Consider the following 16,080-nt stretch of genomic DNA (forward strand, 5'->3'; position numbering starts at 1 on the left):
CACATGAAGCCCCTCTGGAAAATTTCAGGAAAAGTCTAGACCTCAGTGCATGTCTGAGAGCAGCTGAAATGTCCTTTACTGTGACACTTGCATAGATGAGTGTTTTTCAGGTGTGATGTGTGTTTGTGGCAGGTGTCTCGCTGTGGTATGATCTACATGGAGCCCCATATGCTGGGCTGGAGGCCTCTTATGCTGTCCTGGCTCAATACACTGCCAGCCACAGTCAGTGCCACGCACAGAGACCTCATTGCTGGCCTCTTCGACCGCATGCTGCCACCCTGCATACAGCTCATTCGAAAGGCTACCAAGGTGCTGAACCCTCCTCAGGAAATACTGTCATACAGCAGCTGCTTGCAAATGAACAATATTTTCCAATGGGAAACTTCCACTCAGCTTATTGGTCCAATCATTATTCCTGAGTCAAATCATTTCTTTCAAATCTTTTTGATGTGCGTTTATTTTTTGTTGTTGCTTGATTTCAGGAGCTGTCCCCGACCTCTGACACCAATCTTGTCAAGTCCCTAATGAATCTGATGGACTGCATGATGGATGAGTTTCATGATGAAGAGAAGATGAAGAGCATGAACGAGACGGATGTTTGCTCCTGGTTGGAGGTTTGTCAATTTCAACGAGAAGGTCGACAGTTTGATCCCATTCCACGTGCTGAAGACACCGAACCCCAAAGTGCCCCTGGCAGTGTGTGAGGGATGTGACACACAGGACTTGCACACAGGGAGAAACTGCACTTGATAGGAACAATTATTGGTTCGCTAGACTGAACAGCATAAGAAAGCAGGAGCTAGTCACTGAAAGAAGGCAGCTCTGTATGTTCAATTAGTTTTATCTTTATTAGTTTCGGGTACACATTTTATTGTTTCAAAATATAAGTTCCCTAATTGAGCAAAGACCTAATATAAATTTAAACTAAAGCAAAGTTATAGATTGTTGTTCTAATTGTTCTAATTTACCAAAGAACATTGAATATACAGTATTCACCACACAGCCCGTCTTCCCCCTTTAAATATACTGTCCTCATCAGATTTGCTTCCACGCAGACCCACAAGGAGCAGAAAAGTTTTAGCAGATGAGCCCTTTCTTCTGCACCCCGCATGAGTTCCAATTGATTTTTTCTTTTTTTTGCCTCTGAATCATGTCTTTTGAAAGCACTGCTATTATCCCCCCATGGCACACTGCACTGATGAATGCCTTTCAACCTCCTCTCCCATGTTTCCCAGCCAGTCATTATCAAAGTGTTGAATTAATCAGCCCTTAACAGCAGGAGCTATCATGAGGCTGCTAAGCCTCATTTCCAATTCCTACACTATTCCTGCTGTTTTCTCCAACAAAGACATCTCTTCTCTGTGGATTCTGCTTTTTTTTGTCTCATAACATAATCTGTACACTGGCAGAGATGTTTACATGGTTGCTGTACATTTTAAACGATTCGTTAATTGCAAACCCCATCTGTGCACAGGGATTTATCAAGTTTGGCTTTCGTTACAGTGAGCTGGTGTCTGTTTTAATACTTTTCTCTCACTGTACAAAGCCCATCTTAAAAATGTATGTTTTCATTTTGTGAGTTGTTCCTCATTTAGTTAAAATATGATAATATGAGGGCGGCTGTGGATCAGTAGTCATCCTCCAACCAGGAGGTCGGTGTCTCGAATCCCGCCCCCAGCCAAAGTATCCTCGGGCAAGATGCTGAACCCCGGATGGCTCTTCATAGATGTTAAATGCACTAATTGGAAGTCGCTTTGGATGAAAGCGTCAGCTAAATGTCATGTAATTTAATGTAATGGCTATAACGCTTACCCCTTCGAGCCAATCCCAGCTGACATTGGAGGTGGGTTATTCCCTGAATAAGTCCCAAGTGTTTCCCAGAGCTGACATAAAGAGAGAAACGACCATTCACACTCACATTCAAACCTATGCTCGACTTAAAACCTCTGGACTGTGGAGTGGAGTTCCCACAGCAAACCCACACAAAGAGGGGAAAATGAGATGTAAACTCGGGATTTTCGAATCAAGGTTTAAAAAACAAAACATACACCTGAAATGGTTGAAGCTCAGGAGGAAGAGGAGATCGACAGTTTGATCCCATTTGATTTCCATCCCAAATCGCTGTAAAAGCACTTTGAATGGTCATCAAGACTAGAAAAGCTCTATAGATACAGAGAATTTACATATTCTTATAATGCTACTTAAAGTGTCACTGATGAAGTGAAGAAGATAAAAGATGAAATCGCTTTTTCACAATGGCTCCCCTTGCAGCAATTGACACTAAGAAAACCATTAAAACCTCTGTCCTTCTCACACAGGGCATCTGTGTCTTCTGCCTGGTGTGGTCCGTGGGCGCTAGCTGTGACGACTCGGGCCGGCTCAAGTTCGACGCAGTGGCGAGGGAGCTACTGAGCGGTCCTCTGAGTAAGGACACCCAGGCCTGCCACGGCATTCTGGCCCCTGTGGAGGCCCCACGTAAACAGCTGACGGTTCCCCTGCCCACCGAGGGGACGGTCTACCAATATCGCTTCATTAAAGAGGTTGGTCTGTCACGGATCACTGTGCAGCCGCGAGCGCTTTGCTGCATGAGTGTGGTCTCAAGAAGCACTTTGAAATGTATGAGTTCCGTCTTAATGAGCTGCTTATGGAAAAATGTGTGTGTGGGGGAGGTGGGTTTAGTTGTGTTTTTATATTTTCCATCTTTAAAACTGGACCAAAACAAAATATCTCTCCCGCACGACGGAGACTATAGATGCTTATATTATTCATTATTTAAAACTATATTTGTCTCAATAACTGACAATAAGCACAGAGGAGAGCACCCGTCTACATCAGGCACTTGTGGACTGGACAGAGTGACATAGCACTGGTGCATTTTATTTGAAGAATGAAGCACGCGTTCCTTCTGGGTTTGACCTTTATGAAGTGTCGTGCTTCAGTCTCCGTCACATTTCTCCACCCGCCTTGAATTTGCTGCCAGTAAATTCAATCTTTATCACGGAGGATGATGAACAAAGCAATGTTTTCACTCTAAAGGAAAAGAAACACGGTCCAGGTACTGGATGGGAATGGGTATTTAAGATGGGCTCTTTTTAGTCTACCAGTAAGACCTGGGACCTGAAACATACCAATGGATTGGAATCAATTCTGAAAATCATGTTTGACACCTTTAATGCACAAACACCTTTGTTGCTTTGTGGCCGACAATATATGGAAAATCCATTTCTTTGCAAATATTCTTATTTACAGTCAAATACTAGATATTATGACCCCATGGGCTTCCTGGTATGTTTTGGTTGAGTGGAAGCACAGTATGATTAGAGACCTCCTCTTGCTGCTACGGAGAGTCTCTTAACTATTGATCCAAATTCATTTATACCACAGAAAGAGAAAGCCCCTATAGAAAAATATTCAGACTTTATTAAACAGATGCAATCAATTTATATGACAATGTGTTCAGAAAATATTTCCTATCTTTTTAAATGCACTTAAAAAATTGACGATATTCAAAATATATTCAATGATGTGAGGCTTTGCTCAAAGCTGTAGAGTTAACACTAAACAAGAAATTTCATTTGAATGTGCATCTTAATGAATCACGGAGCGTGCAGGGATGTTGGACATTTGATCTGCGCCTCTGTATAAATTGTGGCCCTTTATATGGCCCCTGATTTAGAAAAAATCATAGCTCCACCAAGGATACTAGACCGTTCTATGTGAAGTATAAGCAGATGTTCTCTTCAGGGCCCGGGGAGGTGGGAGCTGTGGACGGATGAGCTGAAGACTGCTCCCCCCATATGCAAAGCCGCGCAGTTCAACGAGATCATTGTTCCCACGGAGAACACGGTGCGCTGCATGGCGCTCATGGAGCTCCTCGTCACCCACCAGAGGCCCACTATCTTCATCGGCCCCACGGGCACCGGCAAGAGCGTCTACATTACTGTGAGTTGTGTATTGTTCTGTTCCTCGTTTACATCTACATTTACCAGATTAGTAATTTTACTTTCCGAACTTTGCTGTCTATTTCTCGGCACCGCCAACAGTGGAATAGCAGGAAACCATTGAAAGGATTATGATACCCAGCACCCACAGGCTTATAGCTACATATACATCTTTTTTTTTAATGATTACTAGATAATTGTCCTTGAGAATAACAAAATCCAGTCCCAGATGAGTGTATCACATTGATATGGCCTGGTTACAACAAAACAACCACAACCAGAGAGAAAATACAAAAACAGAAAGAGAAACGGAAAAATAGTGAGTCACACAAATTTAAGAAATCTACTTCAGTGGTTTTCCACCAGAGTTCAAATGGTCCGTCTCTTAATTGATATTAATATCTCATTCAGATATATTTAATGCAACAGGTTAAGGTTATTTTTAATAGCTGGAAGCAGCATTAAGTACTTGATATATATATATGAGCGGCACTGGCCCCTATTTTAAATGATACTACTATATTTTTCCGTAGCATGACCAGAAGCTTATGCCGCAACGTCAGAGCAGTGTCCAATCATGAAGAGATACAGTTACGTCAATTAATTTGAAGGGTTCAAGTGTAAAGATCTAAATGCTACAAGTAAGATCATTCCATAGGATGAGTTGATACTCATTTCCAAGCAGTGCAGCCCCAGTCTCTGGGAAACTAGAATAAGTGCCCAAAACACACACATATGGAAGCGATGCAGCTACGGGCACCAGGTGTGAAGCTGGTGTCTCTCAGCAGACACCAGGTGTGAAGCTGGTGTCTCTCAGCAGACCCCTTGGCTATTTATATCAAGGACTAATCCCCCTTCCTTCCCTTCCCTTCATTAGTTCATCCATTAGTGTGTTCAAACCTGGGACACTGGGGAGCGTAGAGATCATCTCATTGGGGAAATCTAGCGGGAGTGATAAAGCAGCACCGGCACGCAGACCATAAAGAATGTGACTGGCGCTGTGCCGGCACGAGCACCGTTAGACAAACGTACACAACTCTCCATCACACGCCGCCAGAATACTCTGAAGTGAGGCAGACACAAGCTGTGCCTCTGGTTTGTAATTCACACAAGAAGAGGATGATGATGCACCTCGGCTGCATCCTGTGATCGTTCACATCGCAGAGCCCACTTCAATTATACAGCTCATTACTCACGATTTCCCAGGCATGTGCGTGAGCGCCGTGTGCATGCTTGTTCACATGAACTCAGAAGAAGCTCGGCCGCGTGCTCTGAACATACAGGGTACATAGTAAAAGTACCATGAAAGTAGATACAACTATGATTAAATCACCGGCCTCTGTGTTCTCTGCTCTGTGTTCTCTGTTCAAACAAAAAGGAGAAGACCCATTTATCAAAATGACCTTTCATAAAAGCCCCCTTTAGCTTATAGTAAAAAAGGCCCTTTTGTAAGCCTCTCGTGGAAAATCTAAAATTCAATGATTTTACCCTTTTGACCTACAGAACATCACTTTGGAACATGTCCTCGGAGGGCAACTCATTTCCTACTACATTTCAAAGTCATTTTCAGGGATTAACAGAGATCCAATTTTTATCTAATGAAATACATACTAATTGCCACATTTAATTAGATTTTAAAGCTTATCACAACCACTTGCCAGGACCGAATTGGAAATCATCATTTTTTATGCACTCAACCTGCGTAAGGTGTCTGGAGAATAGAGTGAGGTACCTTCAGATGTAATGAACATTTTCTTTTCTCTTAAGCCGGCGGTTATTAACCGTGTTAGTACCTTGATTACATTTAATTGGTGAATTAAGTCACAGACATTCGCACACCTTCTAAAGTCGCTTTAAGTTTTCCTTATATCTTATATCTCCCATTTTATGACATAGGTACAGGACTCATTTACTACGTGTCATGGTTATTAGTTAGTATCTTTTATTTTTTGCATCCTGCCACCATTTTGCATTATTTTATTGTTAATATCAATGGTAGTATACGATACTGCACTGTACTCTGTACAATTTATTTGACGATAACCTGTGCTCACATTTCAAATATCTATTACCCAGGACTTCCTATTGAATCAGCTGCAGAAGGACGTGTACAGCCCGTTATTTATCAACTTCTCAGCCCAGACTACAGCTGCTCAGACCCAGAACATAATTATGTCCAAGCTGGATAAGCGGCGCAAGGGAGTGTTCGGCCCTCCACTGGGAAAGAAAATGGTAAACCCTCCTCATTACATTCATATGATGTTATATGTTGGTATGCTTCGTTTATTTTCCAGTAAACATTCATATAAATGAGCGAGTCACTGAAATGTTGCCTTTGTAAAGATGTGTATTCACTTAATCGTGTTATTTTTAATTGAAGCTTTTAAAGTCTTAGCATCTCAACAGATATCAGTGTAGTTTTAAGTATCACCTTGTGATATGAATTTTATTCCGTTTGCATCTGATCAGGTGGTGTTTGTGGACGAAGTGAACATGCCAGCCAGGGAGGTTTACGGAGCCCAGCCACCTGTGGAGCTGCTGCGACAGTGGCTGGACCATTGGAACTGGTACGACACGAAGAACTGCTCCATGATCAACTTGGTGGATATCCAGATCATATGTGCTATGGGGCCACCTGGTAAGGAGCAGCTTTAGCAATCCTACATTTTACTAACATCATCATCGGTGGTACAGTTTCAAAGCCTTAGATTGATGGACAGAATGGAGCTGGCCACTTGCTGCTAAAGTGCAGTCGAGACGATGTCAAAAACCAGTCACTACCTGCTGTGTTGTGTCCCCGCTGCCTTAAAGTGCTTACAAATTGCTCTTCCCCTCCCAATACAACCACCCATGTACGCTTAAATGCACCCCTGTCCACTGAGTCAGCTACCAGCCGTAAGAGAGAGATCCTCACATACTTCCAGTACTCGCAGTTGGGGCTTGTGCTTTCAGCTTTTTTAAAGTAAAACAGAAAGAGATTCAGGGTTATACGTTTTAAAATGTTTTCTGTTCTGCTTATTCTTTAGGTGGAGGGCGGAGCCCTGTCACTCCTCGTTACCTGCGCCACTTCAACATGATTACCATTAATGATTTCGATGAGAAGACGATGTACACGATCTTCTCCAGGATCATGGACTGGCATTTCAACATACGGTATTTTGAGTTCATAACCAAATCCTTTAAGTACTAATAATCTATTGAGCTTCTCTGCTAGCAGATTAGCATCTAAGCGTTCTAAGTCTTTTAACTGATATAAAGCTGGTATCACTCTAGAAATTGCTGCACCTAAAGCTGGCAATTTAAGGTGCGACTGTCAGTCAGTTACACACACACACACTCACAGGAAGATTCTTAAGTTACAGTTTTACTGTTTGGCGACAGGAGTGGGAATGAAAGTTGAACCATTTTCCCCAGCTGCTATTTTAAGAGATAAATATGCAGTGGAAGCCTTGCTGCAGTGGTGCATCATGTAGAATTCCAACGTGGAGCCTGTTTTTCCACACAAGGCAGACGATTCTCACCAGAATAGCGATGTAGCGAGGCTATAGCATAATATAAGACAGATAAAACAAGACAAAGAAAGTATTAACTCAGTTAATTCACCCCAAAAGCTGAATCAACCATTTTATTCACAGGTTTGCTTTCCCTGAGCCCTTTACAGCTTTGACCTCGCAGCTCGTCCACAGCACCATGTCCGTGTACCAGGAAGCCACCAAGAACCTGCTACCCACTCCCACGAAGTCTCATTACCTGTTCAATCTGCGAGACGTCTCCCGGGTCATCCAGGGCATCTGCCTGTCCCGGCCAGAGACTGCAGATGAGCCCTGTGTCATCAAACGGCTCTGGGTACATGAGGTAATGTTGTACACAACAGACAGACAGGGGACAGTACTTGAGAGCCACCGTCATTAAATAACCTAAACGGCTAAGAAAATACTATATTAATTACTAGCTATAGAGACATATTTTTATAGTTAATTATAGTATCATCTTTCAATGTTCATAATGTTGAACTGTACTGCTGTACTGCTTTGGCAATAGAGGTTTATGATCTGTCATGTCAAAAATTTGTAACACCCACGTTGTGCTCTGATCTCTCTCTTTGTGTCTTTCTCCTTTATTGTTTCCTACTCACTTCTTTACTTTGTTGACCCTCAGGTCCTGAGGGTTTACTACGATCGACTGGTCCACGACAAAGATCGGTCTTGGCTTGTGCACCATGTACAGGTGGTGTCTCAGAGTCACATGAAGGAAAACTTCCATCACCTCTTCCAACATCTGGACCAGGACAGTGACGGAGAGGTGACTGAGGACGACCTGCGCAGCCTCATGTTTTGTGACTTTCACGACCTCAAGGGCGAGGACCGCAACTACCGTGAGGTGCGGAACCTCGACCAGCTCCGACAGGTGGTGGAGTCCCACCTGGAGGAATTCAACAACATCAGCAAGGCACCGATGAATCTGGTGCTCTTTCGTTTTGCCATCGAACACGTGTGCCGCATCTCCCGCATCCTCAAGCAGCCAGGTGGACACGCCCTGCTGGTGGGCGTTGGTGGGAGCGGGCGCCAGTCTCTCACCCGCTTGGCTGCCTACATGGCAGAGGCAGAGCTTTTCCAGGTGGAGATCTCCAAGACTTACGGAACCACGGAATGGCACAACGACCTGAAGCTGATAATGAGGAAGTCCACACAGGGTGAAGCCCACGGCGTGTTTCTTTTCACAGACACACAAATCAAAATGGAGTCATTCCTGGAGGACATCGGTAACCTGCTCAACACGGGTGAGGTAAAGTGGGTGGGCGAGGACACAGGAAAAGTTATGATGGATCAAAAGACGTTTTAATGTTCATCGATAGATTAATGAATGAGTTGAAGTAAATAACATTTAGACAGAAGTAAATATGGGTAGAGAACATTTTGGAAAGATGGATGAATGTATGGATGCAATAATAGAATGATGACTACTGTTTTGTTTTGTTTTGTTCTCTCCAGGTCCCTAACCTGTTTGCAGTTGATGAGAAGCAGGAAATCTGCGAGCGAATGCGCACGCTGGACCGCCAGCGTGACCGGGACAAGCAGACGGACGGCAGCCCCTTGTCCCTTTTCAACATGTTCGTCGAGCGCTGTCGCACTCAGCTGCATGTGGTGTTGGCCATGAGTCCCATCGGAGACGCCTTTAGGAACCGCCTGAGACGCTTCCCTGCCCTCATTAACTGCTGCACCATTAACTGGTTCCAGGTGGGTGTATGTATGATGCATGAATTCCCTGTCATCGTTGGTCTCCCAACTAGATGCACCGAATAGCTAATCAAGAGAGGGATGTTATACCGGCATATACTTGACTGTTAGTGCCTCATCACAGCAGAAGAGCCTGACAACTGTAAGACCCTAATCCTAAGAATATGTGACAATGATCTTCCAATTACGTTTCACTGATCACAGCTCAGACGCCCAAACCGAAAGAACTGTAGCGGAGAATGAAATACACAGTTTGTATGATTGGCTGTAAAGAATATTTCCCTCCTTGTCAGACCTGGCCCGAGGATGCCCTGCAGGCGGTGGCCTGTCGCTTCCTGGAGGATGTTGAGATGACAGACGAGTCGCGAGAAGGCTGCATTAACATGTGCAAGAGCTTTCACACCTCAACTATTGAGCTGTCAACACGCTTCTTGACCGAGCTGCAGCGCCACAATTACGTCACACCAACCTCATACTTGGAGCTCATTTCCACCTTCAAAGCCCTGCTGAAAACCAAAAGAGCGTAAGGGTTGAGATTTAGAAGGTTCTGCAAAGCCGTTTTCAGACATGAACCCCAAAGAATAAAGAAACATGGCGAATAAGAGTTGATTGAATCTTATCTCTTTCTTTGCGTTGCCAAGGGAGGTGATGAAGCTGAAACATCGCTATGAGGTGGGCCTGGAGAAACTAGAGTCAGCAGCAAACGAGGTGGCCACCATGCAAGTGGAGCTGGAGGCCCTGAAGCCACAGCTACTAGTGGCAAGCAAAGAGGTCGATGAGATGATGTTGGTGATTGAGCACGAGTCTGTGGAGGTGGCTGAGACCGAGAAGGTGGTGAAGGTGGACGAGGCAGAGGCCAACGAGCAAGCCATGGCTGCCAAGGCCATCAAGGATGACTGTGATGCCGACCTGGCCGTAGCCATGCCCATCCTGGAGTCGGCTCTGGCTGCGTTGAATACTCTCACCACACAGGTTATAATAGAATCCTGTTTGTTTCTAATGTAAGATAGTGTGCTTTCAGTTGGCGGTAGTGCAAGGTGGCAAATAATGTGGTTCTTTTTTTATTTTTCAGGATATCACAGTGATAAAGTCCATGAAAAGCCCCCCCACAGCTGTCAAACTGGTGATGGAAGCAATCTGCATCCTCAAAGGCATCAAGCCAGATCGTGTGCCAGACCCTTCAGGCTCTGGTAAAAAGGTGGAGGACTTCTGGGGGCCGGCCAAAAAGCTCCTGGGGGACATGAGATTTCTCCAGAGCCTCCACGAGTACGACAAGGACAACATCCCACAAAATCTCATCGCCATCATCCGCAGCAAGTACATCACCAACTCAGACTTTGTACCCGAGAAGATTCGAACTGCATCCGCTGCAGCTGAAGGGATGTGTAAGTGGGTTTGTGCCATGGACAAGTATGACAAGTAAGAAACGTTCTTCTCCTTCTGGGTTTCATGATTCATGAAGCATGTCAAATCCGAGTTCAAAATCTTAATCAAGGGGAATGTTCACATCGTTATTATTCTGGTTTAAATGCCGCTGCAATTTCTGAAAGCTACAGTCTATGTTTAAGCTGAAAATATCATTGCCCCAGATAAATAATTGGATTCAGATCAATTTAAACTTAATGTGTATAGAAGACAAAAGGTTTAAGTGATTTGTAAATGTTGTCACTATGTTCTTTTCCTCTGTGGTTCACACAAACTTTGTAAAATAATTTCTCATGTTTCCGTCAGAGTGGCCAAGGTGGTGGCTCCGAAGAAGGAGAAGCTGGCCCAGGCTGAGGGGAAAATGAAGGTGGCCATGGAGAGCCTGCACAAAAAACAGGCTGCGCTCAAAGAAGTCCAAGATAAGCTCGCGAAGCTTCAGGAAACATTGAACGCTAATAAAAACAAGAAAGCTGACCTGGAGAATCAGGTTCGTGCTGTGTTTGTGTGTGTGTGTGTGTGTGTGTGTGTGTGTGTGTGTGTGTGTGTGTGTGTGTGTGTGTGTGTGTGTGTGTGTGTGTGTGTGTGTTTTGCGGGTCTCAAGGGTGAGGTCCACGGTAACAAAACTGGGACCTGTATTAAACGGATAAAGGAGAAATGAGGACATTGTGAGGATTTCTTGTTTCCCTCCAGATACAGAGTTTGATTCATTTAACAAATCACAGCAGTTATGTCTACACAACACATCTCTGTCTTCTTCCTTTCACTTAGTTGAACCAAGCGTTATACAGTTCTCAGTTTTTAGTCAAGTATTTTCATCTATTTTCGCTGTTTCAGTAAAACACACTTCCCCTCTACTTTCAGTGATGAACACATCTCCATGGAAATGTTTATTCAATAAGCTGTCTATGTGAATCAATTACTCTTTATTCTCTGCAGTGTAAAGCTGGCTCAAAACCAACTATCTACATGTAGCTTAATTTACAAGTACTATGCAATATCCATTCATATATATCCAACTTGGCATTTAGCTACTGTGAAATGTACAGATTACCGAAATGGATTTTCTAGAAAGTGTTATATGATTCCAAAGATATAACAAACTCAGGTGTTCAATTTACAAACTTCCAAAATTGGCAAATGTTTCTTTTTTAATACTCACAAAACTCTAATTATCTGAAATGTTCTGTGACCAGGAGCATTCAGTAACACATTCACATTTTCACATGAATCAGGTAGCACTAGACACAAACTGGCAACCACTCTGGAAAACTGAATTGATTAGAAACTCTTTTACAAGGTCCATGTTGGCTCTCATCCTGATAGAGCATTGGTTTGTTGTCAGTTCATTGACCTGTATCAAACAGGCAAAAGAGGAGCAATGAGGACTTGGTGCGTCTCATTTCCAAACAGATTGAAAAATAGAAAAAGCAGATGCTCCCTCAATGATCCCCAATAACCCCCCCCCCCCCCCCCACATACACCCCTTACAACATAACTGAAGGATTTAAACGCAGAATTATTCGAATAATAACACATTAATGAGGTCATCCTCTATTAGGGGTGCCAGCTGTCTTCAATATTTAAATGGTTTTCAAGACTTGAAGTAAAAGGGCTTATTCACACAGCCTTATTTGGTGGGAGAGCAGTTCTACTCTTCAGAGTTTAAAGTGTGACTGCAAATTTCCTGCAGCTAGCACGACCTTGGTTCAGTTCCTTGACCTGGGAAAAAATTGACCACAGGGCAAAAACACATTAATGTAATTCTCTTTTGATTGTATCTCTCAGGTGGATCTGTGCAGGAAGAAGCTTGAGCGAGCGGAGCAGCTGATTGGAGGGCTTGGTGGGGAGAAGACGCGCTGGAGTGAAATGGCCTTTAATCTCAGAGAGCTCTACAATAACCTGACGGGGGATATCCTTATCTCAGCAGGCATAGTGGCTTACCTGGGAGCCTTCACCTCCAGCTACAGACAGGTACGCCAAAGGACAAATACTGTGTGAATGCAGGTAGTGTACGGCCGTCGCAATATCTCTATATTGACAATAATTGTAGTGTTTATAAAATTAATTATTGGTGTAGCCATCTACCGTTGACAGTAATACTGTGTCAAACAATTCAGCACCTCTTTAATAATTTTCTCCACGTCATGATGCAGTGACTCTGGTGCACACAGGAAGAATCATTGATGATAACCTATAATGTGCTGAGAAGCAGCTCTGTGTGAGTGGCAGACTGTTTAAAGGTAATACTCTGTTCTGTGTCACATGCACCTCACATTGTGCTGCTGGAAAACACAAAGGATGGGAGTAAATTGGTTATTTTTATCATCCAAGGACATGACTATATGCTACTGTGTGTGTGTTTGTGTGTGTGTTGTTTGCTTATTTTCATACCTTTGTAATTACTCTCTTTAAGTTTGGTTGTGTACATATAGAGTATTTTAACAGCTACTGCAGTGCCCCTCCTAAGCCTGCCCGTTTGTTATTTGTCTGTTTTCTTGGCCTGTGCTAATGCTGGTTGCAGTTTTCTTTCTGAAACTGTACAAGTGACCTCCAGTGATCGAGCTGCTGCAAGTGAAGACCTGCTGCAGGACCCTGAAGCTCGACTCAGTACACAGAGCCCTGAACTGGAGAGTTAGTTGTCGTTGCCGTTGTAGTGAACACACTTGTTGGCATGAACACTCACATGCAGTTAACACAGGGTCAACAGTACAACAAAAGGTGATGGACAAGAGTAGCAGCTCAGCAGTGTCATAGTTAAATTAAAATACAAAAGCAAGCTTAATATAAATACAAACAAGTATACAAAACTAACACTATACATTCAAAGGTGCAGTTTGAAATTCGTTGCGAATGAAGTAAGGACTTTAACCGTATGTGTGAATAGTTATTGCAAATGTGTGTGTATGTATCAGTTCACATTTTCCAAATAAGCAGGAAAACAATGTGCAGAGGGTTGTTAGTCATCAGTCGACTGCAAGTTCAGGAAGCTGATGGACTGATGGTAGAAACAGCGTCTGCCAGATGGTAATCAGGGAACAGTCTGCGTGCTGGATGGCTGTGCTGCTTGATGATGTTGTGTGCCTACCGCAGACACCACTGGTGGTAAATGTCCTGGATGACTGGGTGACTGTCTGAGTGTTGTGCCGCCTCTACCACTCTCTGCAGTGATTTGCGGCGGTTCTCTCCTCCTTGCTGTCTTCTGTACTCCACAATCATCTCCTTCGTTTTGCTGACATTGAGAGAGAGGTTGTTTGCCCGTCCTCCGGATCGTCCGTGACATCAGCTTCTCTCTGTCGGCCGCCCTATTGTTGGGTATGATTAGTCCCAGGATGGTAACGTCATCGGTGAACATAATGATGGTGCTGGAGCTGTGCTCGTGGGTGAACAGGGAATACAGGAGGGGGCTGAGCACACAGCCCTGAGGTGCGCCTGTGTTGAGGATCGGTTGGGAGGGAGATGTGACTGCCAATTCTCACCACCTGGGGCCTACCTGTCAGGAGGTCATATATCCAGCTGCAGACAGAGGTGTCCAGGCAAAGATCAATGAGCTGTTGTTGTAATCGACAACATCACTTACATTGATGAATCCCAGCTGCTGCTGCTACAGCGCCCTCTGAATGCAAAGTTTATCGATATTGAACATATCGTCAAAACCACACCAAATGTGACAATGCACTTTATTAGACTCTTATCAATACACATGTCAAGAGTGAAGCTGATCAAATTAATGGTTCTCGAGATATGCAAGAAACGTACAGACAGACCAGGAATTTTTTAATTATTAGATAGATATGTCGACTTTTTTGTAAACAGCTGAACTTTTCATCGGCACATGCTCTTATTTGTTTGATGCTGCCAATGTAGTGAAGTTAAGATGAAGTCATAAGCCGTAAATGTGCTTCTCTACAGGATCAGACAAACAAGTGGATGAATCTTTGTCAGAGTAACGAGATCCCCTGCTCCCCCAACATGTCTCTACTGAGCTCGCTGGGCGATCCAGTCAAGATTCGTGCGTGGACCATCGCCGGACTACCGTCAGACAGCTTCTCCATCGACAACGGCATCATCATCTCGTGAGTGTTGTCATGGCTGACATAGTGTTTAATGTTTCTTTAATAGATTCAGAAATTAACCCCCAGCTATTTTTGAATGCTTTTAAGATTGCCTTGATATACCACATTAAAAATGTTAACCTTGCCAATGTCATCTTTCTGCACAACATATATATGACAAGACAATTAATGTTACACTCTGACATTGTGTATCAACATAAATCCAGAACACGCACGACACATCACATGATTTTATTATGAAGGCGTGATTGCCGACTCCAGAGGGTTAATGCAACTTCTCTGCTGCTCATGATCTGAGTCATTTAATATTGAACATCTCCTGACAGCCAGTCTCGATAGAAAATGTAAATATTCCTGCACTACAAGGCTGAACAGAGCAGTGCATACAAATTTACTTAAATTGTAAAAGAATTGGAAAGCATCTTCAAATCACAAAATGATGAGCACGCGCACAAAAATAGTTCAAATGCACTTTGCACAATCGCAGCACCTTGGGTTTTGTGGTGCACCTGCAAAATGCTTCTGAAATAGAGGCAAAGCGATTTAACCTTTTTTTTTTTTTTTTACCTAAAGGGCCTCTTCTATCTATGAGCATGAATTTTCTTTATTGAAACGGATGGCTGCTTTATAATTTTTGTGCAGCTTCACTTTCCACTCACTCTTGGAGCCCATGGTATCAGCTCTAGCGTGTTTTGGTCAGCTGACACCATGAAGAGAGTCCCCAATATCAATCAGCCCAGCTAAAATTTTAAATTAAACACTGACTAAGTTTACAAGGACACCAAAATTTACATGTGCTGCTAGCATTTTCCATTCATATTCCCCTTTACATATTACAGGACATAGCACGATTAAGACTCACAACATTAAGTCCACTACACCAATAATTCTGATGTTATCTTGCCAGTTTTAAAATCATAACCTGAAATATGCTAGCATCTTCATTTAAATATTGCGAAAGCTACAAATCCTTTTTATTTAGATTTTTTAGTTAATGCGAGTAAATTGTGTTCATATCTACATGATGCAACTAAGGTCATATTACCTCACATGTCTTAATATGACCTTATTTATGTTAGGGTAATCAGAAAATGCGGTTTACATGGGATTGTCCTATTCAGGTTATTGCCTCAATCGGGTTATTATCCTAATATAGCTGTCCAGATAAACACTCACTGACAGAACTTTGTAACGCAACTTGTGAGGCCTTGTGACATTGTCTGATTCAACCTTTAAATGTGCGGAAGAAAACATGCCAAGACATCTGCTTGTTTGTGTAAATGAAGCAGCAACATTGCTTTTTAATCACAATACTATGGCCCCCGGTGGGCTCTCCAACTGTGAGCTGTCTAAATGTGCTGAGAGTAGACATACACTCCTGAGCTGCTCTCCACATCGCAGTGC

General features: G+C 43.3%; 1 protein-coding gene across 1 annotated transcript in view; it reads left to right on the forward strand.

Annotated features, from left to right (window-relative positions):
- Positions 1–16,080, forward strand: part of dnah7 (dynein, axonemal, heavy chain 7) — a 64,329-nt gene that overhangs the window by 27,538 nt on the left and 20,711 nt on the right. Inside the window, exons 33-48 of the mRNA XM_053439195.1 lie at positions 133–309; positions 483–614; positions 2,319–2,540; positions 3,745–3,942; positions 6,018–6,173; positions 6,411–6,579; positions 6,968–7,094; positions 7,577–7,796; positions 8,100–8,726; positions 8,933–9,178; positions 9,472–9,701; positions 9,820–10,150; positions 10,251–10,597; positions 10,910–11,090; positions 12,389–12,574; positions 14,513–14,676. Coding sequence (XP_053295170.1) covers positions 133–309; positions 483–614; positions 2,319–2,540; positions 3,745–3,942; positions 6,018–6,173; positions 6,411–6,579; positions 6,968–7,094; positions 7,577–7,796; positions 8,100–8,726; positions 8,933–9,178; positions 9,472–9,701; positions 9,820–10,150; positions 10,251–10,597; positions 10,910–11,090; positions 12,389–12,574; positions 14,513–14,676 — 3,713 coding nt within the window. The remainder of the gene's footprint in view (positions 1–132; positions 310–482; positions 615–2,318; positions 2,541–3,744; positions 3,943–6,017; positions 6,174–6,410; positions 6,580–6,967; positions 7,095–7,576; positions 7,797–8,099; positions 8,727–8,932; positions 9,179–9,471; positions 9,702–9,819; positions 10,151–10,250; positions 10,598–10,909; positions 11,091–12,388; positions 12,575–14,512; positions 14,677–16,080) is intronic.

Source organism: Pleuronectes platessa, chromosome 14, assembly GCF_947347685.1.
Source record: "Pleuronectes platessa chromosome 14, fPlePla1.1, whole genome shotgun sequence".
Lineage (NCBI taxonomy): Eukaryota > Metazoa > Chordata > Actinopteri > Pleuronectiformes > Pleuronectidae > Pleuronectes > Pleuronectes platessa.